At 48.3% G+C, this 23,377-nt stretch overlaps 1 protein-coding gene across 1 annotated transcript in view; it reads right to left on the bottom strand.

Moving 5' to 3' along the window:
* The window catches only part of LOC124777574 (translation initiation factor IF-2-like), a 124,933-nt gene extending 102,082 nt beyond the window's left edge, over positions 1-22,851 (bottom strand). The window contains exons 1-2 of the mRNA XM_047253066.1: positions 22,831-22,851; positions 14,565-14,858 (exon numbers count right to left, since the gene is read on the bottom strand). Of these exons, the coding sequence (XP_047109022.1) occupies positions 14,565-14,858; positions 22,831-22,851 (315 nt within the window). The remainder of the gene's footprint in view (positions 1-14,564; positions 14,859-22,830) is intronic.
* Positions 22,852-23,377: the final 526 nt, after the last annotated feature.

Raw genomic sequence — 23,377 nt, 5'->3', positions numbered from 1 at the left:
TGAAATTCTGTACAACCTGTGGTTTAGTCGGTTTATCCAGCTCCCATCTCCTTAAATTCCCACCTTTTTGCAGTTTCTTCAGTTTTAATCTACAGTTCATAACCAGTAGATTGTGGTCAGAGTCCACATCTGCCCCTGGAAATGTCTTACAATTTAAAATCTGGTTCCTAAATCTCTGTCTTACCATTATGTAATCTATCTGATACCTACTAGTATCTCCAGGATTCTTCCATGTATACAACCATCTTTTATGATTCTTGAACCAAGTGTTAGCTATGACTAAGTTATGCTCTGTGCAAAATTCTACCAGACGGCTTCCTCTTTCATTTCTTAACCCCAATCCATATTCAGTTACTATGCTTCCTTCTCTCCTTTTTCCTACTCTCGAATTCCAGTTACCCATGACTGTTAAATTTTCGTCTCCCTTCACTACCTGAATAATTTCTTTTATCTCATTATGCATTTCATCAATTTCTTCATCATCTGCAGAGCTAGTTGGCATATAAACTTGTACTACTGTAGTAGGCATAGGCTTCATGTCTACCTTGGCAACAATAATGCGTTCACTTGCTGTTTGTAGTAGCTTACCGCACTCCTATTTTTTTATTCATTATTAAACCTACTCCTGCATTACCTCAGTTTGATTTAGTATTTATAACCCTGAATTCATCTGACCAAAAGTCTTATTCCTCCTGCCACCGAACTTCACTAATTCCCACTATATCTAACTTTAACTTATCCATTTTCCTTTTTAAATTTTCTAACCTACCTGCCCGATTAAGGGATCTGACATTCCACGCTCCGATCCGTAGAACGCTAGTTTTCTTTCTCCTGATAACGACGTCCTCTTGAGTATTCCCCGCACGGAGATCCGATTGGGAGACTATTTTACCTACTGAATATTTAGCCCAAAAGGATGCCATCATCATTTAACCATACAGTAAAGCTGCATGCCCTCGGAAAAAATTACGGCTATAGTTTCCCCTTGCTTTCAGCCGTTCGCAGTACTAGCACAGCAAGGCCGTTTTGGTTTGTGTTAAAAGGCCAGATCAGTCAATCATCCAGACTGTTGCCCCTGCAACTACTGAAAAGGCTGCTGCCCCTCTTCAGGAACCACACGTTTGTCTGTTCTCTCAACAGATACCCCTCCGTCGTGGTCGGACCTACGGTAGGGTCATCTGTATCGCTGAGGCACACAAGCCTCCCCAGCAACGGCAAGGTCCATGGTTCATGGGGGGGGGGGGGGGGGGATATTAAGCTTACTAAGTAGCTAATTATAAGTATTTTCAGTTGTGTCATATTTAGTTCTTGCAGCACAGTGTGTGTTCAAACTCACCCAACCAGTTATGCCAAATATGAAGGGTTTTAAATTTTTTTCCCCTCCTGGAGACATTTATGTGGGCCCCGTGAATCTCGCAAGTGTCCCAGACTAATACGCAACGTTCAAGAATCGATCATACGCCACTTCTCTTCGGGTTGAGTCACATTTCCTTAATATTCTTGTGATGGCTCTCAGCCTGGCATCTGTTTTTCTTGCATCTAGTGTTATATGGTTGTTCGAATGGTTTCTCCTACGTATCATACATTTATTACTCTTTTCAGCGATATATCGCCATTGGTGTAAACAACAATAACGGATCTTTCCTACTACTTGCACACATTACGTCGCATTTACAAGGGCAAGCTGAAAAGTAATGTCTTCGAAGATTTTATGTGAAAAGTCTTAAAGCTATTTATATAAAATAAACGTCATTACGATACAACAGCCTTATTCTTCATGCGTACGTATTTGTAGCCCTTTGCAATTTAGTTTCGAATTCGAGGAGTTCTTCCACACATGGAGCACTCTCTCCTTCATCATAACAATGCTAGACCACATGCGAGCGCAGCCACAACTTCAACAACTCTACACATTGGGTTCACGGTCATCGATTGTCCGTCGTATAGTCCCGACTCGGCATCATACGATTTTCGCCTGTTTACAGAACTTATAGAACACTTTCAAAGACTTCACTTTGATAGTCATGAGGCGGCGTAAGCAGATGTGTGGTTGTCGCTACGTAAATAAAGGCAAACGTTCTACAGTGATGGTATCAACAAACTGATCTCAAGTTGGGAGAAATATGTTCTCTAGGGTGACTATATTGAGAAGCAAGTATGTAGACATGAAGAATAAAGATACAGATTGTTAATAATATTTGTTTTATTTAAACAGCTTTAAGAGTTTTCAGATAAAAAGTTCAGAGACTTTACTTTTCAACAGGCCTTCGTATCAATGTTACGGTCAACTACCAGTCTCTGCAACAAACGTCGATACATACACTGGGTGTCCCACCTAACAGCCACATCACAGTCGTATATTTCCGAAACGATACAAAAAGCGAAAAATGCAATTGACTAGGGATGGAACTATGTCTGGGGGCCACACAATGGGTTGGAAATCTCAATCCAAAAATGTAAACAACATCACTTTCAACTCTGTATTACGTTTCTTTAAATTTGCACATCTATGTTTTTCCTACTGAAATGAAAACTAGAAGTACAATTACTGACGGCAGATTGTTTTCATTGCTCTAAACGTTTTATTTTCTGCAATATGTAGACTTTAAAGGATGGCAACGGCGCCACAGTTTCTGCCGTAATGCGGAGAGCAAGGGTTGCGTTCAGCAATCTTTAGGATAGTACAGGCAACCCGCACTGCGACAATAAGGGTTAGGGCAGAAACCGTGACGCCGTTTGCAGTATTCAAAGCGCAAGTATTCGAAAAGGTATTAGATTAAGAGCAGAAAAACCAAGTCTGCCATGACTAATTCTACCTCTAGATTTTGTTTTAGTTAAAAACATATGTATGTTATCTACAAAAACATAACTTTTATCAAAAGTGATGTTTGTTTACTTGTAAGGATTTTGCATGCCTGCCCATTGTGTGACAGAGGTGCATCTCTGGCAAATTGCATTTTTTCACATTTTGTTCGATTTCGTAATGTGTGTGTTGGTAAATGTTACGGCGTAAAGTCAAGTGCTGCCACGTCTTTCGGAAACGAGGGAGCAGAGAGGGCTGTGAAGAAGACGTCAGCCAATTGCAAGCTGACCGATCCCCTTTCCAGGACGGCAACGCGACGGCAGCAGTCTCTATGCGAAGAGGACACACTCGCCGCTTGTACAGCAGCGTCAAGATTAGGCACTTCAAGATCAGCGACTTAGAAATTGTATCTGCTGAACAGATTTCTTATTTGCACGTCGCCCTTTGCTTGCAACACTTCTGGTGTATTGTCAAAGTTAGGTATTGCCATTGTTCATTTCGTGATAAAATTCAATAATACCAATTGTTTGAACGTTGTTTAGCGATCCGAGAAAGCATGTTTCCTAGGCACCCCATATTTCACGACTAGGCAGGATACAACAGTAAAGTTAGGTGGGACACCCTGAATGTAATAAAAAAATGTCAAGTTTTGCCTGAAACTGCTTTATTTTCGACATATGCAGTAGAGTAGGGATCACAAGTGCAAAACAAACAACAACAAAAACTAATTGGTCTCAGAATGCAACGACACGAAGGTGCACGAAATTCATCACAACCCTAGAACAAGTTCAACATCATTTCCAAGTGGGCGAAGACAGTGACGTGGTCCACGTCTTACCACTCTCACAACATTGCAGACTCCGTGCGTCTCATTCTGCACAGTTGTGTAGCCCTTTTAATTTAGTTCCTGTAGTAGTACTACAGTCTGAGTTGCAACATCATAAATGAGCTCCTTGAGATCGCCTTGAAGGTAGAAGTCCAGGGCGTTAATATCCGGAGACCTGCCGGGCCAAGCAACCCGTCCTGCACGACCTATCCACTTAATGCGACCTTGTTTCAGACAAACGGCGGAAGTGTTGCATACATTGAACGCTGTGGTTGTTGCCGCCGGGGATAGGGCCCCTGATACAGCCTTGCTGCCCGCCACCCGTTGCCATTTGCCTTTCCGTAATTCAACACCATGTCGGCAAGCTCTCGATCTGAATACGAAACCGTTGTGTACAACGCTGTATCACATCCACCACAGTCAGAAGCTCGCGGTCTAGTCGCTAGCGTTACTGCCTCTGGATCATGGGGACCCAGGTTCAATTCCTGGCTGGGTTGGGTATTTTCTCTGCCCGGGAACTGCGTGTTTGTGCCGTCCTCATCATTTCATCATCACCGTTCGAGACAGTGGCTAGACTGGACTTTGTAAAAAAACTGGACTGTGAAAAAAATGGGGACTTTGTAGGGGCGCTGATGACCGCGCATTTGAGTGTCCTACAAACCAAACATCATCCTCACATCCACTACAAGGTGAGTCAGCAAGAGAATTGAATCGGACACAACATTACCAATGACAACGGCAGGAGAGGGTGTTAGGGCATGTAAGTAGGCTGTTTAGGTTTTTTATTGGTAACGCCACCTCTGTATGAAAATCACTGGCTGTGCTGTGTGCAGTCTGTGGCTGCTTTGCATTGTTGTAATACTCGCCATTGTAGTGTTAGGCAGCTGGCTGTGAACAGCGCGTAGCGTTGCGCAGTTGGAGGTGAGCCGCCAGCAGTGGTGGATGTGGGGAGAGAGATGGCAGAGATTTGTAATTTGTCATGAACTGCTATATTTATACATGATGATATCAAGGTAAATACATTGTTTGTTCTCTATTAATATCTTTCATTTGCTAACTATCCCTATCAGTAGTTAGTGCCTTCAGTAGTCTGAATCTTTCATTTAGCTGGCATTAGTGGCGCTCCTGTATTGCAGTAGCTTGAGCAGCGAAGATTTTTGTGAGGTAAGTGATTTGTGAAAGGTATAGTTTAATGTTAGTCAGGGTCATTCTTTTGTAGGGATTTTTGAAAGTCAGATTGCGTTGCGCTAACAAAATATTGTGTGTCAGGTTAAGCACAGTCATGTATAATTATTCAAAAAGGGGACGTTTCAGGCATAACGTATGAGAATCAGTACCACGCTCTATGGAGAAACTATGCATATTGTAACAGTGGCTGAATGATAGAGCGCGTATTGGACTGCAGTCTCTGTAACAACATATGATTGAGTAAATGGTCTCTTAGCACAGAAACTACGTTTTTCCGGATATAAGTTCATTAGACCTTTTTTGTTCCATCTTCCCTAATCGATCAATCCCTAGATTTTGTACACAGTGTAAAAAATCACCCTGTATATATCAGATAAGGTGTCGCTTTTGTACTCAGAAAATAACAAGTGATAGTAATATTTTTACAGATAGGAATACATAAGACAGTGGCCATGCGGTTCTAGGCGCTTCATTCTGGAACCGCGTAACCGCTACGGTCGCAGGTTCGAATCCTGCCTCGGGCATGGATGCGTGTGATGTCTTTAGGTTAGTTAGGTTTAATTAGTTCTAAGTTATAGGGGACTGATGACCTCCGATGTTAAGTCCCATAGTGCTCAGAGCCATTTGAATACATAAGAAAAGCTACTCTTTCCGTGGGACAATAAGTATAGTTTAATAGAATTACAACAACGAGTTACGTATTTTTAAGCAGAATATCGTTTTTTTCCTATCATGTAGCTGATGCACTGCTCAAATGAGTTTAAATCAAATTTCAATCAGCTTTAGTTAAGGAACTAGAAGCGTTCAAGGTTTTAGAGGAGGGATGCGATATGCTGTGCAGGAAGTTGCTCGTGCCAAGAGCGATATGCAAGTTGAAGCCACCATATACAGAAGTGAAATGTGTAAGATAAACAGTTCAGTATGAAAGGTGCCAATCAATCCATTTTTCGCATAATTTGGTAATTTTGCTTTATCTAGGTAGGCAGAGTGTCTTGTCTCTGCCTGCATTTGCTCGTATTTTTCATGCTCATATATTCCATGCCACGGAGGAAGATCACGCTGAAAATCTAAATTTGCGTGTTTTCATTCTCATCTCCATTACAGTTGATTGACAAGACAACGTGTAACTGTAACCAACTGTCCCAAAGATACATCATCATTCACTTCGAATGACTATATGTGTAGTAGGAAATGGATGCCACTAGGCAAATTTAGATGAAAGTTCTTGCCATAGGTGTCCAGTAGCGAAGCCAGTTCCGATGTCGACACGTCGTCGCTATACTCTGTCCCACACACAACAGAATTTCCCCAGTAGTGCGATCCCGCGGTTGGCCATTTCGATCCCGAGCTTTGGGATGCTGTTTTCGAAATGCCAGCCGTTGAAAGGATTGGAAAATTTTTACTGCGGAAAGATCGGGAATTTCCTTTCCTGGCTCGTGTCTGGAGGAAAAGCCTGCTATTCCTGATAAAAGCAACTTGATGACTGGTCAGTAAGCCCCTACCAAGTTTAGTCGCTGTCTGTAAGCAGTCACTGCTGCATGATCAAGTAAGTAGTGAATTGTGGTTCCCGGAAATTCATGTTCGTCCTGATACTTACGGACTCTCAAAGTGTACTGGAGAAATTGCAACATCCCGTGTTTGATAGACAGACCAACATGTAGGTTCTGGACGTCTTTGCGGCCATAAAAGACGCGTAAATCTTGGGCATTGTCGTTCAGTTACTCTGGATTAAAGGATATTATGCTACTCTTCATAATGAAACTGTTGGCCACCTTGCCAAGAGGCATATTGAAGAGGGGCAGTTCGTCCAACGCCGATCCCTCATACGGATTTCACATCGACGATAAGGAAGGCTGCTTATCACGTATGGAACTGTGAATGGCAAGTCTCTCAGCACTCTAAGAGTGGCCACTTGGCGGCAATGCAACCGAACATCTCTTCTTGACAATGGTTCCCCTCGGCGCAGCTTCGTAGACGTCCTGTGTCTTCTATCATTCGCGCGAGCCTGGGGCACGGGTGTTACCCCTCGCACCTATATCGGTTGAAGATTATCACGTCTGGAAGTTGTGATAAGGACACGACGGCAGTAGCGGGTCTTCACTACATCATAGTGGAATGTTCCAAATGCACGACTGCACAGTCAGACTTGTATAAGAAATTGGTTGCGAGAGGTTACCACCTCCCTACCAGTGTTCCTGTTTTGCTCCACCGTTTTGATAAATATAACTTGCTCATGGACTATCTGAAAGCCACCGACATCCAAATTCAGTTTTTGAGTTGCCGAGGGTTTCATTTTCATATGGCATCAGTCCAGTTTCAATGTTTTAATTTGCGTACGGGCCTCTATTCGTACAGTACATTTTCATTATTGCTCTTTTGTGGATTTTGTGTCACTGTTTTACTGGCACTGTTGTGCATACCGTTGGTTGTATTGTGTTTGTCATTTTGGGTTTTTCTTTTAAGTACATCTATCTATATGCTACAATTCTCACATTGTTACATGATGTTATTTGCAGTTCCGTTCTTCAGCTATTCTTGTACTTACCGTATGATGTACGGTGTTTGCCCTTTATTGCTTCGTCTTTTCTACACGAGCATATGTATGTTTGACATAATGTTGCTGTATAGTGCTATCTGTAATTCTGCTTCAATGTCACTGCCACCACTCCCGTCGGCTGCCTGGTGTTTGTGTAATTACGTTTTTATTTTACGTAAAAACTATGTTTATCTGCTAACTTCGTAATTTTGTGGTATTCTCCTTTTTGTGATTATGTTTCTTTGGCACTTTATAACCGTTGTTGGCTGTATGGTTCTTGTAACCCAAAGCCAAAATAAAGAAATAAAAAACAGTGAGAAGTTATTTTACAGTGAAAGTTAGTTCCATATCGACTTAGGTTTCTCTATAAGAGTGCTCCTAGGAGCACTGCGGAATTACCAAGAGTGATGATTTCAGTATAGTTTTACGTAAATTCTGATGAAACCGAATTCAAAGAGTGATCCGTCACGACCCATTTCATGTATCGTGTTCCTGTTAATTTTTATGATTCTCTTCGCTCAGAGTCACGAGCTGGCTTGGTGATTCATTTAGTAATGGTAAATGCTTTATAATATTTCTGTGTGAATAATTTGTGCGTCCATATTGCGCTTTTCATAACCCATTCAATTCTCCGCTGACAATTGCTACTATATTATCTTTTGCTCATACGGAATCGTAGGACCACTATTTGTATATGAGTTGTACATATATGCGGTTTCAGACGTACTCTCCATTTATTAAATAGATTGATCTGTATATGTGTACTCATTTCATTAAATTTCGTCCCATTATGGATGTAAGCGCGCTATCCCCCATTCTGTAATGTATAGACACGTTTTACTGTGAGAGAAAATTCCGTGAAGTGCTTAGTACAGTGTAATATCTCAATTGGTCGTGTTGGAGCTCACTAATTAAATTTCCTTTGTGCAGTTTTCCCCTTAGGGTATAGACTACTGGTAATAATTAATTAATATTCATGGAACTTCGGATGATTTGGCACACAGGACCGAGAATGTAAGGTTAAACACGGTATTTGTACACAGCTAACTGTCAGGTACCCAAAGCCCTTGTTGTAAAGCGAAATTGTATCTGGCAGTGCTGCTATGATTCTTCTAGACGCAGCATGTGTTTAGGGAAGCATTAGATAGGAAAATTTTAATGCGTCATTTTCTCTTACAGGGATAGTGCAACTTCTATGTTGCAAAAATAGACTGCTAGGTTGAAATACTCCACTGTAGTATGGACATCGTTTTTGGAGCAGTTCTAATTTGAACAGTGAATAATACGCGTGTGCATGAAAAGTTGCAAGTGTTATTTGTTCAGTCGTGAGGAGTATGAGATTACTGCGTGCTTCATAATTCTTCCACGATTTTTCATTCGCGGCTATATTGAAGACAAGAGAGAGAAATATCAACTTACATATAAACGATCAACTGATGGTTTGAAGCGGTGAAAAATAAATTCGAGGGAGCAGAATATCAGTTCATCATTTTAGGGAGAGAGTTGGGCGAGAGGAATAATAATTTTTTGGTCGACGCAGTGTTCGTATGTGATGTCATCACTGAAGTGATGGAGGAACAAAAAGTGACGCTACAGAATATCGAGGAGCAACTACGGCAACATAGTGAATTGTTCCAACAACAAGGTGAAGTAATACATGGCAAACAAACTAGTGCAACCGATCACGGCAGCGAGCAGTTGTTGTTGTGAGCAGAAGAAGTCTCTGACCACACTTTTCCCGTCACCGTAAGAGAAACCTCCTTAAGTTCAGACACCGTTGAACTGAACAGATGCAAGCAGAGATTAACAATAGGACCTGGAAGTAAATGCGTGTGCTTCAGCAGGACACGGATCGCCAACGATCTGTCAAAAGTAATTATGGTGATAGTAATGAGGTAGATAGCACTGGGCGGAAAAGAATGAGGGATGAACAGAAGGAATTCGAGGAACCGATGACGTGGTTCTGATGCTCTGAGAAGAGCCGACACGTATTAGTGTGCACGAGGAGGCTGCCTCAGTTGATTTGAGTGAAGATGAGATGCATCACTTTGTGACGGTGCAAAAGTACCCACTCCTCTCTGACCTGAACACTGAGTCACATCCAGATACATGGCTTACACAATTCGATAGTGCCTTTCAAATGTTGTGGAACAATATTCTGAAGATGAATTTTGTGTGTTTACATATATGAAATAATGAGATTAATTTTTCGGTGAGTAGGACAAGCACAATAAGGTGGGCTCTGTCTGTAAATGGATAAACAATCACATTAGTTCTGAATGGACGATATAGACTTTTTTTTCTTTATTGTTATTTTGATCACCTTATACAAAGGCGGGCTGTCAGCAGTATATTACGCCGCTCGTCAGCCTTGAGTGGTACAATAAGTATTACATATAGGTGGCACAGATAAAACAATAAAAACGCCGGGCAAAAACTGTAGACACGAAAAACAAAAAACATGGAGCCGTTCGCGCTGGACGAGAAAAGTCACTAACACTAGTTGACACGGCGCACATAACATGGATGACGGCGACGGCACACGTGAACAGTGGTGGCGTGACGACGAAAGAACACTAAACGCAAAACGAAGGCACACACACGAGACACTGATGGCGATGATCTCCGGCGTGCGAATGTTCACTGAGCGTGTGCGAGTCCGGGGACCTGCCAAGAGAGGAGGAGGGGGGAAGGTGGGAGAGGGAGAGGGGAGAGCAGAGATGCCACGGGCAGGGGAGATAGGGGAAAGGGAGGAATGGGGAAGGGGAAGCCTGGGGGAAGAGGGGTGGAGGAAGGGGGATGGGGGGTGCCTAAAGGAAAAGACACAGGAAGTGGGGGGGGGGGAGGATCAAAGCTGATATGAGGGGTAGATGGAGGGGAGGAGGACATCATCAGGGAGGGGGAGCTGGCGGAAGCCACCTTGGGAGAGGGTAAGGAGGGTGGAGAGATGGAGACCACGTGGGACATGGGAATACAGGCACGACAGCGGGCGGGGGTGGGAGAAGATGGGCGAGACAAGCGGGTGAGGAGGATCGAGTTTACGAGAAGTGTACAAGATCCGTATCTGTTCAAGGAAAAGGAGGAGGTGGGGGAAATGGAATGAGATTGTACAGGATCCACGTGGGGGAGGGGAGACGGATGTGATACTCGAGACAGAGAGCATGGCGTTCAAGGATTTTAAGGGATTTATAAAAGGTAAGGGGGAGGAGATCCAGGCCAGATGGGCGTAACAAAGGATAGAGCGGATGAGGGATTTATAGGTGTGGAATATGGTGGAGGGGTCCAGACTCCATGTGCGGCCAGAAAGGAGCTTCAGGAGACAGAGTCGGGAGCGTGCCTTGGCTTGGATTGTCCAGAGATGGGGGGTCCAGCAGAGGCGGCGGTCAAGGGTGACGCCAAGGTACGTAAGGGTGGAGGTGAGGGCGATAGGATGGCCATAAATGATGAAATAGAAATCAAGGAGGCGGAAGGATGGGGTGAATTTGCCTATGATGATCGCCTGGGTATTGGAGGGATTGACCTTGAGCAACCACTGGTTGCACCAAGCGGTGAACTGCTCAAGATGGGACTGGCGAAGATGTTGGGAGCGCTGCACGGTGGGGGCAAGGGCGAGGAAGGCGGTGTCATCGGCAAACTGGAGAAGGTGGACGGGGGGGGGGGGGGGGCAGTGACGGCGGCGGCATGTCCGCCGTATACAAAAGGTACAGAAGGGGGGAGAGGACGGAGCCTTGGGGCACACCGGTGAAGGGAAGAAAGGTGTAGGAATCCTTGTAATGGATGGTGGTGTAGGACGGACGGTGGGAGAGAAAGGAGCTGATCAGATGGACGTAGTTAATGGGAAGGATGAAGGTTTGGAGCTTGAAGAGGAGACCGGAATGCCATACACGGTCATAAGCATGTTCGAAGTCCAGGGAGAGTAAGATTGCGGAGTGACGGGAATTAAGCTGTTCGGAAAGGAGATGTGTGAGGTGAAGGAGAAGGTCGTCGGAAGAGGAGGACCGCCGAAAGCCACACTGGGTAATGGGAAGGAGGCGGTGCTGGCGGAGATGCTGGTGGATGCATCGGGTGAGGATGGATTCCAGGACCTTGCTGAAGACCAAGGTAAGGCGGATGGGACGGTAGGAGGAGACAGCGGACAGCGGTTTAACAGGTTTAAGGAACATCAGGATACGGGAGGTTTTCCACAGGTTGGGGTAGTAACTGGTGGAGAGGACTACATTGTAGAGCCTGGTCAGGGTGGAGAGGAAAGAGACAGGAGCTTCACAAAGGTGACGGTAGGTGACACGATCGTGACCAGGAGCAGTGTTGCGTTTTGTGCGGAGTGTAGCAATGAGATCCTGTGTAGTTATAGGGGCATTGGGTTCCGTGTGTGCAATGTTGTCCAAGTACTGGAAACCAGGTGCGAGGGGAGGGACAGAGGTGTTAGTTTGATCGTGGACACCCGGGAAGAGAGAGTAATCGAACTGGCGATCATCGGGGATGGAAAAAATATCGGAGAGGTAAGAGGCAAAGTGATTGGCCTTACTAAGGGTGTCAAGGAAGGGGTGATCATCATGGAGAAGAGGATAGTAGGGGGAGGGTTTAGATCCGGTAAGGCGATGGAAGGCTGACCAGAACTTGGACGAGTTTATAGGTAGGGTAGCCAGTCCCGGCGTTTATTAGCCACGAGCAAATTACGAATGTGTCGGTGGAGTTGCCGGTGGCGTCGTAGTGTGTCTGTACCACGCGTATGGAGGAAGGCACGGTAGAGACGGCAGGATTCACAGAGGAGGAGGATGGCCTGTGGGGATAAGGTAGGACGGTGGGGGTGGATGGCGACAGTAGGGATGTGGGCCTCCACGGCCTCAGGCAAGGTCTGCTGGAGAAAGGAGGCAGCATGGGTGACATCTTCAGGGTGGTGGTAGGTAAAGGGGTGGCTATCGACCTGGGTGGACAGGGTATCCCGGTAGGCATTCCAGTTGGGACGGGAATAGTCATGGACGTACTTTGTGGGAGGGTTATTACCAGGGTCGGGGCGGGGGCGACGACTGTCTGAAACTGTGAGGAGGACAGGGAGATGGCCGCTACCAATAGGCTCCAGGACATCCACCATCATGCGACCAAGGAGGTTATGGGAGGAAAAGATAACATCAGGAGTGGAGTTGGATTCGGGACAGGTTTGCTGGGGAATGGGGATGAGGTCACCTTGAAGGGAGGAGAGGAACCGATGCCACCGCTGTAACTGGGTGGTGGAATGACTATGGATGTTGAGGTCTGCTGCAATCATGTAGGAGGAGAAGGTACGGTCAATGTGGGAGAGGAGGTCGAAGGGAAGATGGGCGTTAGGGTGGACATAGATGGTGGCGCAGGTGACGGTAAGACCGGGGAAAAAGAGACTAAGGATCAGGTGTTCGGTGGGGTCGGGAAGAAGAAGGTGGAGCCGAAGTGGGATCTGGCGGTGGTGACCAATGGCAACTCCACCACGCGCAATCTGGAGGGGATTATCAGAGTGGTGAAGGAAGTAGGGCGAAGTGTGGACAGTCTGGTGGGGTTGGAGGAAGGTTTCATTGAGGAAGAAGGCATCCACGCAGTGGGTGGCAACAGTGTGCAGGAAGAGGTTCTTGTTGGCGGGAAGGGATCGGATGTTGTTGAAAAGGATATGGTGCTGTCGCGCCATGACAGGGATTTAGACAAGGGTGTCAAGACGGGAGAAGGTGAAATGAGCCTGGTTGTTGGAGCAGGTGGCATACATTTTTAAGTGGAAAACGGAACGGGTGGCGAGGGATATCTGTTGGAGGGTGTGGGGGCGCTGGAAAGGGTGAACATTTTGGAGGATGATGGTGAGCAATCTGATGATGTCCTCAGCGGTAGGGGTGGGCGAAGGGAATTGCTGGGAGGGGTGAGGGCGTCCAGAGGGTGGACAGGAACAGTGAGTTCAGGAGTGGTAGGAGGGGGCCAGGCCTTACATTTCTGGGAATAAGTAGGATGAGGGCAGTTACAGGTATTACAGGAGGGGGGGGGGGACTGGAGATTTGGGCACTGCCATAAAAAGTGGGCTTGCCTACAGTGCGGGCAGCTGGAGCCCTTGCGGCACTCAAATGTCGGGTGTGCATTATTCCACAAGCACCTTTGGCAGTGGAGGGACTGAGGAGGGGAACAGGAAGGGTCAACTTGGTAGTGTTGGTGAAAGAGAAGGGCACCCACCTTCAGGAGACGGTCTGTGGAGGGGGCGTGTTCGGAAAAGACCTGCGTAAGGCGGGTGGGGCCGGCTGAGTTATGGATGCAGCAAACCGCACGCACCTCCAAATGGGGATGCGCCTTGAGCTCTGCCAACACCTCCTTCTCCGTGATCGCTGGACTGAGCAGAGTGATCATGGCAGTGAGGGTCGGTAGGCGATGTGGGGGTTGGGGTTGGCGGGAAGGAGGCGGGGAAGGAGCAGAGGTGACATAGGCATTATGGCCAAAGTGGGTGACAGGGATGCGGGAAAGGAGATCTGTGTGGAGGGTAGGTCTGGGGGAGGAGATGAGGACCGAATCACGGCAAGGACTGAGGAGGGAGATAGGGCACCAGGAAAATTCTGGTGAAGGAAGAGGGTGAGGTTCCGGGCCTCAAGAAGGGAGGGATCAGGACAGGAGAGGAGGTAGTGGTAGGAGAAGGCGGTGGAGGAGGAGGAGGAGGGGGAGGAGGCAGGGACAGGCGGGGAGACATCCATGGCATCATGGTCTGGGGAAGGGGGATGAGGTGGAGCCTTTTTGGGAGTAGAGGAGGCAGGGGTGCCACTGGGGCGCTTGACAGCGGCAGAGGAGGTGTGAGGGATGGGAGCGACTGGAATGTGGTGGGGAGTGGCAGGTCCCGGGGCTGGAGTCGGCGATGGAGAGGGTGAGGGTGATGGCGAAGGCGACGGTGATGACAATGATGATGAAGGCTAAGGGGAGAGTTGAGCATGGGCCATGGCCCACCGGGCGACCACCCTAGTGGGGTCCGCAGAAATGGGAGGAGCAGATGGAGGGAGTGGTGGAGCACACCACGTGATAGTGGCGGTGGCGGCAGAGGGGGACGTGTATATGATGGCAGTGGTGGTGGCAGTAGTGGTGGTGGTGGGGGTCGACATTTCGATAAGGGGAAAGACACAGGACAGGACAAAGAAGCAAACGAAGGATGGGCAAGGCGACGAGAGGCACAGAGTAAGAGGGAGGGAGAACAATGAAAGAGACAGGGGCCGAAGCCCCACTCTGCTGCCGCTGGCGGGGGAGGCGACCTGGCAGGCTGGCCAGTGGGGACGCTGCTGCTGCTGCTGCTGGAGGCTGGCTGGGAACGCTGCTGGCCGCTGGCTGCTGGCTGGAACTGCTGCTGGACTCTGGCTGGGACTGCTGCTGGACGCTCGCTGCTGGCTGGGACTGCCGCTGGCTGCTGGCGGGAACCGCTGCTGGCTGCTGGCAGGAACCGCTGCTGGCTGCTGGCTGGGACCGCCGCTGGCTGGGATTGCTGCTGGCTGCTGGCTGGACCGCTGCAGGGTGGCTGGCACCTGCAATATACCTAACGCTTCGATTAGAACCGAAAGGCCAATCGAAGGGCGGTATCCTTCCGGATTACCACCGGAGATGCGATATAGACTTTCTCTTCTTGAAGATTTATGCTTATCAATTAATAATACTACATCTGAACACCGTATCCACCTACACAATCTTGACCGTGTCCGTGATATTGTAATCGGGTTTTCGTTATAACTACGAAGTACACAGGTGGCCTTCTTGGATTCTTATTCAGGGTGGTCCATTGATAGTGACCGGGCCATATATCTGACGAAATAAGCATCAAACAAAAAAACTACAAAGAACGAAAATCGTCTAGCATCAAGGGGGAAACCAGATGGCGCTATGGTTGGCCCGCTAGATGGCGCTGCCATATGTCAAACGGATATCAACTGCGATTTTTTGGAAACCACATTTTTTATAACATATTACCACTTTTTTCCCATTGTAACAGATGGCGCTGTAGTAGTCACAAACGTATAAGTACGTGGTATCACGTAACATTCCGCCAGTGCGGATGGTACTTGCTTCGTGATACATTACCCATGTTAAAATAGACCGTTTACCACTTGCGAAAAAGGTCAGCATCGTGTTGACGTAAGGCAAGTGTGAACAAAACGCCCAAAGGGCGTGTGCTATGTATACTGCTCGGTATCCTGGACGACATCATCCAAGTGTCCAGACCGTTCGCCGGATAGTTACGTTATTTAAGTACGTCAACCTCGACCTGGAACAAATGATGATGCCCAAGTACGTGTTTTAGCTGCTGTCGAAGCTAATCAGCACATCAGTGGCAGACAAACTGCGCGAGATACGGGAATCTGAAAAACGTCGGTGTTGAGAATGCTCAAGGAATTGCATGGCGACGACTTTGAACGTTGTGTACAGTTTTGCCACTGGGCACAAGAGAAATTACAGGACGATGACAGATTTTTTGCACGCGTTTCATTTAGCGACGAAGCGTCATTCACCAACAGCGGTAACGTAAACCTGCATAATATGCACTATTGTGCAACGGAAAATCTACGATGGCTGCGACAAGTGGAACATCAGCGACCTTGGCCGGTTAATGTATGGTGTGGCATTATAGGATAACTGGCCCCCATTTTATCGATGGCAATCTAAATGGTGCAATGTATGCTGATTTCCTACCGATGCTACTACAAGATGTTTCAGTGCATGGTAGAATGACGATGTACTTCCAACATGATGGATGTCCGGCACATAGCTCGCGTGCGGTTAAATAGCATATTTCATGTCACGTGGATTGGTCGTTGAAGCACCTTACCATGGCCCGCACTTTCACCGTATCTGACGTCCCCGGATTTCTTTTTGTGATGAAAGTTGAACGGTATTTGCTATCGTGATCCACCGACAACGCCTCACAACATGCGTCAGCGCATTGTCAATGCATGTGCGACCATTACGGAAGTCGAACTACTCGCTCTTGAGAGGAATGTCGTTACACGTATTGCCAAATGCATTGAGGTTGACGGACATCATTTTGAGCATTTATTGCATTAATGTGTTATTTACAGGTAATCACGCTGTAACAGCATGCTTTCTCAGATGATAAGTTTACAAAGGTACATGTATCACATTGGAACAACTGAAATAAAATGTTCAAACGTACCTACGTTCTGTATTTTAATTTTATGAAACTTACCTTTTACCAACTGTTCGTCTAAAATTGTGAGCCATATGTTTGTGGCTTTTACAGTGCCATCTATCACAGTGCGAAAAAAGTGGTCCAACTAAAACATTCATCTTTCTTTAGGTACTACATGAATATGTAATAAAAATGAGGGTTCCTACTTTAAAAGAACGCAGTTGATATCCGTTTGACCTATGGCAGCACCATCTAGCGGGCTAAGCATAGCGCCATCTGAATTCCCCCTTCAAGCTAGACAAGTTTCGTTCTTTGTAGTTTTTTCGTTTGACGCTTATTTCGTGAGATATTTGGCCCGGTCACTGTCAATGGACCACCCTGTATATCACTGTACCACTTGGAATAATAACTCATGTAATGTTTCAGTTAGTAAAATAACATTTTATTGGATGCACATCAAAAATACATACTTTTCACTTATTCTCACTACCAAACTGGCCGACTACGCTCTCAAATAAAGCGCGTCTACCTTCGTTCATTTGGCATTCGAGGGTTGGATTTCCTAACTTCCTCATCGAGGACTCGCACTGCCTGGGCTACTCTCAGGGTGTATCTTCGACGTGGAAGAGCCCCAACCGTGCCTGTTGCGTTGTTGCCCGTCTGCACGCCGTCACTGCTGCCCCCCCCCCCCCCCCCCGCCGCCGCCGCCGCCGCCTGGTCGCCGTCTCTTGGTCTTCGCCGCTTCTTCTGCCGCTGTCTCTCGGTGCTCGCCGCTTCTGCCGCCGCCGTCTCTCGGTGTTCGCTGCTGCCTGTAATCATGTACGCCCCAACTACCACCATCATCTAACCCCCCCTTCACCTGCCCCCACTGTAACGTCATGGAGTGCTTCCTCTGGGATTAACCCGTCTCATCCACATCCCTACTCACAGTCTCCTCCCATCTATCTCCTCTCCATCGCTATATCCCCACCAGTACGTCACTCCTGCTCCTACCCCTGCTACTGCACCTGCTGCTGCTCCTGCCCCTGCCTCTGTCCCTGTCCCGAAACCCCCTCCCGCTCCTGTCGCCCGCCGAGACGACTTTCCACCTCTCCCCCCTGCGACTACCACTACTTCCCCTGCCAGAGTCTCCGCCCGCCGCGCCACAGTCGCCGCCACAGAGCGTCCTACCCTCTCATCCAGTGCTACTGCCTCACAAGAGGGCCCTGCCTCCCACAACCTCCCCATCCATCCAGTCCCTCATCTCTAGTCCCAGGCAACACCCGCCAAAAAATCTTCCAAACGGCCCAGTGGCGACCTCTCCTCTACTCCCTCATCCAAGAAGCCACAGCCCGCCCCACCTCCCACTGATCCCGCTATGGATACCACCCAACCTCCCTCCTCTCCGGCTCCCTCCCTGTATACCTTTGTCCTAGCCAACCCTGATCCTAAATTCCTGGATGCCCGCACCCTCGCCCTTGAAATCCGGAAGTACATCCCCAGTGCACCCATTACCCAACATATCCCTCGCAGAGACTCTGTTCTCATCAAGTCTCCCTCTCCATCCTTCCATACTGATCTCCTCCGGCGCCTTCTCTGCATCACCTTTGGGCCCCACACATCCCTCACCCCATTCCTTACATCCTCCTCTCCTCGTCAGCCCCAACCACCTCGTCGTCCGCCGACCCTCACTGCCGTCATCACAAAACTCAGCCCTGTGGTCATGGAGGCTGAGGTGTTGGCGGAACTGAATGCCTACCCCGCCCTGGAAGTCCGCTCTGCCCATCACATTTACAACTCCTCTGGCCCTACTTTCCTCTTGTGTATATTTTCAGAGTCTGCCTCCTCCATCGACCACCTCCTCACGCAGGGAGCCCTGATTTTCAACCGCCGCCACCCTGTTGACCCGTCCCATTCCCCTCCTCAGTCCTACCGCTGCCAGCATTGTCTTCTGTACAATGACCACCTCACCCAAAACTGAGAGAACCCACCCACCTGCCCCCATTGTAAAGCCTCCCACTTCCTCAAACAGTGTTCCAACCTCACCTCCCCCACGTCCTGCAACACCTGCAATGAACCTCACCCCACCTATTCCTCCAAATGCAAAGCCAAGCCCCCTCCCACCAATCCTGAACTCACTGTCCCCATTCGCCCCATTGACCCACCCATCCACCCTAACAATTCCCTCTGCCCTCCCCATACAGCAGAAGACATCATCCGGTTCCTCACCATCGTCCTATAGAACATCCACCTCTTCCAGCGCCCCCACACACTCCAGCAGACTTCCTTCCTGCCTGCTCAGTTTTCCACTTAAACACCTACGCCACATACTCCCACAACCAGGCCCACTTTACCTTCACCCACCTAGACACCCTCGTTTAAGCCCCTCTCTCCCCTTCCCACATCCTTCCCACCCCCAACGACACGGCACGTCAACAGTATCGTCTCCTCTACCTCAACATTCGCTCCCTCCCTGCCAACAAATACCTCTTCATGCATACCCTCTCCCAGCACCAGGTTGACTCCTTCATCCTTAATGAAACCTTCCTCCAACCCCACCATGTTGTCCGCATCTCTCCTTATCTCCTTCACCGCACTGACAATCCCCTTCCCCTAGCCCGAGGCAGGGTCGCTATAGGCCACCTCAGGCATCTCCCTGTCCAGCCACAACCCCTCCTCAATGACCCGACCGAACACTTTCTCCTCAGCTTATTTTTTCCCTCCCTCACCGTCACCTGTGCCACTATCTATATCCGCCCCGCAGCTCCTCTCCCCTTTGACTTCATTTCCCATGTTGACCATACCTTCTCCACCTATGTGATCGCCGCTGACCTAAACATCCACAGCCGTGACCCTGCCAGCCTTCGGCGGTGGCATCAGTTCCTTGCCACCCTCCATGGTGACCTTGTTCCTCTCCCACAGCACACCCATCCTGAAAGTAACTCCACCCCCGATGTTATCCTCTCTTCCCCCGACCTCCTTGGTCGCATTGCCATTGATGTCCTTGATCCTGTCGATAGTGACCTTCTCCCTGTCCTTCTCACCATCTCCTCTACCCGTCCCGCTGCTGCAGCCACCCGCCCAGCTGCCCCTCCAAAGTTTGTCCATGACTACCACTGTGCCAATTGGGATGCCTACCGGGAATCCATTGCCTTACAGGTCGAAAGCCACCCCCTCACCTTTCACCACCCTGATGACATCAGCCATGCCTCTTCCTTCCTTCAGAAGACCATCACTGACGCTGTGGAGGCTCATGTCCCTACTAAACTCATCCACCCTCACCACCCTACGCTTCCTCCACAGGCCGTCCTTCTTCTGCCTGAATCCCGCAGACTCTACCGCTCCTTCCTCCGCACTCGTGACTGGGATACTCTCATCCACCATCGGCAATTACAGTGACATATCCAGAACCTCCTTACAGCAAAGAAACGCTGGGACACACGCCTCAACTCCACCCTCCCTGCCAACTCCTCCAAGTACTGGTCAGCCTTCCACCGCCTTACTGGTAGCCATCCCTCCCTGCATTACCCCATCCTCCATGACGATCGACCCTTTCCTGACAACCTCAGTAAGGCTAACCATTTTGCTTCCCACCTATCCGAGGTCTTCTCCATTCCTGACGATCCCCATTTTGATTACTCCCTCTTCCCCACCGCCCTTGACTGCACTGACACCTCTGTCCCCCCACTCGCCCCTAGCTTCCAGTACTTGGATCGGTTACGCCCCTCAGACATCAACACTCCCATCACCACACACGACATCACACTCGTCCTGTGCTCCAAATGCAACGCCGCCCCTGGTTATAATGGCGTCACCTACCATCACCTCAAGGAATCCCCTCCATCCTTCCTGTCTGTCTTTGCTACCCTGTACAATGTCGTCCTCTCCACCGGATTTTACCCTGATCTGTGGAAGACTTCCCGTGTCCTGCTGTTACCTAAACCTTACAAACCCCCCTCTGCTACCTCTTCCTAGCGTCCAATCTGCCTCACCTCCGTGTTCAGTAAGGTCTTTGAGGCCATCCTCTCTCGCCATATTCATCGCCACCTTAACCAACACAGCCTCCTTCCTCTTACCCAAAGTGGCTTCCGGCCTTCCTTCTCTGCTGACGACCAGCTCCTTAACCTTACCAATCTTCTTTCCCTCTAACTTAACTCCCATCGCTCCGATATCTTTGTTTCCCTTGATCTCCAGAACGCCTATGACCGTGTCTGTCATCCAGGGCTCCTCTTCAGACCTATGCTCTCCCCATCAACTTCGTCTGTCTCGTTGCTTACTTCCTCTCCCATTGTCCCTTCTATGTGACTATCCACAATTCCAACTCCCGTACTTTCTACCCCTCTGCCGGCGTGCCCCCAAGGTTCTGTTCTTTCCCCTCTCCTCTATATCCTGTACACTGCTGATATGCCCAAACCTCCCCCTCCCGTTCATCTTCTCCAGTTCGCTGATGACACCGCCTTCCTAGCCCTTTATCCTACCCTTCAACGGTCCCAACGTACCCTCCAAACCCACCTTGACCAATTCACCGTTTGGTGCAACCAGTGGTTCCTCCGTGTTAATCCCTCCAAGACCCAGACGATCATCATAGGCTGCACCACCCGCTCCTTCTGCCTCCATGATTTCTACCTCACCATTTATGGCCGTCCTATCCACCTCACTCCTACCTTCAAATACCTTGGCCTCACACTCGACCGCCACCTCACCTGGACTCCCCATCTCCTTACCATCGAAAACAAAGCTCACAACTGCCTCCGCCTCCTGAAACTCCTGTCCGGCCGGACGTGGGGTCTGCATCCTTCCACCATCCTTCACACCTACAAATCCATGATCCACCCCATCCTTTGTTATGCCAGCGTCACTTGGATTTATGCCCCTCCCCGGTTCTATAAAGCCCTCCAAATCCTCGAACGCCATGCACGCCGCCTCGCCTTCCGCATCCACCTTCCGTTCCCCACATGCATCCTCTACGACCTCATCCCCTTCCCCCACCTTCTCCTTTTCCTTGAACACATCCGCACACTATATATTGTCCGCCACTTTGATCCCCCTCACCCCCTGGTGTCTCCCTTCCTCTCCACCCCCAACCAGTTGCCATGCCTTTACCGTTGTGTCCCTCTCTCTCTCCATCTCCACACCCTCCATCTCCTTTCCCAACGCAACATCCACCGTCTACCACTCCCCGATGATGAGCTTCGCCCTGACATCTACCCTCCCTACCAACTCTAACCCCCTCTTCCTGCCTCCTCCTCAGGGCTCCCTCTCCTCCCCCTCCCTCCTTCTGAGCGGCTTTCCCCTCCCACTCCCCCTCCATCTCTTTTGCCTCCTTTCAGTGTCTCTACACTCCCTCCTGCCCTGTCTTCCCTTTTCCTCTCCCGCCCCATGTGTCTCCTGACTCTTCGTGAACCCATGGTTGCCCCTCCTCTCTTCATCCCGCCGCTTCCCCAGCTGCCCCATGCTCTCCCCTCCTTTTCCATCCTCTCTGACCTTTCCCTCGGCAGGTTCCACCTGGTAGTTTTATTCTTCGTCGTGTGTGCTCCAAGTGGGTTTTAAGTGTGTTGTTTTGGAGTGTTTTTAATACTGTGGCCAAGTTTTAACCTGTGAATGTGCATTCAGTGTCTTCTCTGTGTTTTAAGAATCGCCAACTGTGTTTTTTAACTTTCTGGTGAATTTTTTAACTGTCCCCCATGAACGTCTACATGACAGTGCATTTTTACCTCCATTTTCTCCCCTTACTCTGTTTCGTGTTCCCCTTTTTTTATCTCCTTATGTATGTATCATTTTATTCTTGTTTTAGTTGTCGTGTCACTCGGTTGACAGCCCTCCCCTGCCCATATGGGGCAGGGGAATGAAATCACAATAAAGAAAAAAAAAACTTCGTTCATTTACAGAGAGCGAGTCCTTCCTCTTACCGAGGAACAGGAAAATTATGTTTTCAACACTTTAAAATCAAAAATACATGACGGTAGGCACAAGCTCTATGCTGGGCTACCGCGTCACCTTTTCTTTTTGCCTTTAGAGAAAATTAAAACATAAAAGCAAGACATGCAAGAGGTACATCACAGTAGGCATTTGCACGATGAGACGAATGCGAGGCTGCACGTCCTGATGAACGACTGTTGGACGCACCAGGTCTTTAACATGTGTTTTTGTTTGAGTTCTGGTCTCAGAGTACAAAAGAGCGGGTGAAAATGATTAATCATAACAATGGAGCTGTGTAAAGAGCCCTGTTTCCCTGTCCCGATAATCTACTTTCATGTGATGGTTAGGAGGCCCAATGCCATGTGATCTGGCTGAATTTATTCAAATATCTTAAACGAAACTACACCAGCGTTTTCATTGCGATGTAGTAATCGTTGGACAGTAATGAGTGTACATACCACTCCTTCCTCACCCGTCATGCTACATAATAATGTGAAATACCTAGAATATGTTTAGGTAAACGAAGGGGACTGGAATCTCGTCAATAATCGCAAAGAAATGGAAACAGCTGGCAATGCAACAATCACGGACGGACAGGAATCTCCCAATTACGAGAAAAGAGAGAGGCAGTGCACCCCAGAAATAGTAGTAAGGTAGTAAGAGAAACTGATGACGAAAGTAGGTTTATCCTGAGTCTGGTACAGAATTGAATATCAGGAACTGCGGAAGAGACGTTGTGCTTTCAGCAAGACTTATTTAGTGTATCTACGACTATGTGTTACTTAAGTCTTTTTCAGTGTTTAGGCAGTGTCAATGTAATTTTTGAGTGCCGACTATTTTAGATGTCTTTTGCAAGGGTTTTTGTGAAGCGGGCCTTGTGTGTGACAAGTTTAAAGTTTGTTTTCTTGTATGAGGGACATGGTGTATGTATTGTGCGCCAGGAAGTGTGCGAATTTATTTGAACGGATGCCACATTTGTTTTGACTTGTCTAGCAGTATGCGTGA

This window comes from Schistocerca piceifrons, chromosome 1 (assembly GCF_021461385.2).
Source record: "Schistocerca piceifrons isolate TAMUIC-IGC-003096 chromosome 1, iqSchPice1.1, whole genome shotgun sequence".
Lineage (NCBI taxonomy): Eukaryota > Metazoa > Arthropoda > Insecta > Orthoptera > Acrididae > Schistocerca > Schistocerca piceifrons.
This window is presented reverse-complemented; position numbering and strand designations above follow the sequence as displayed.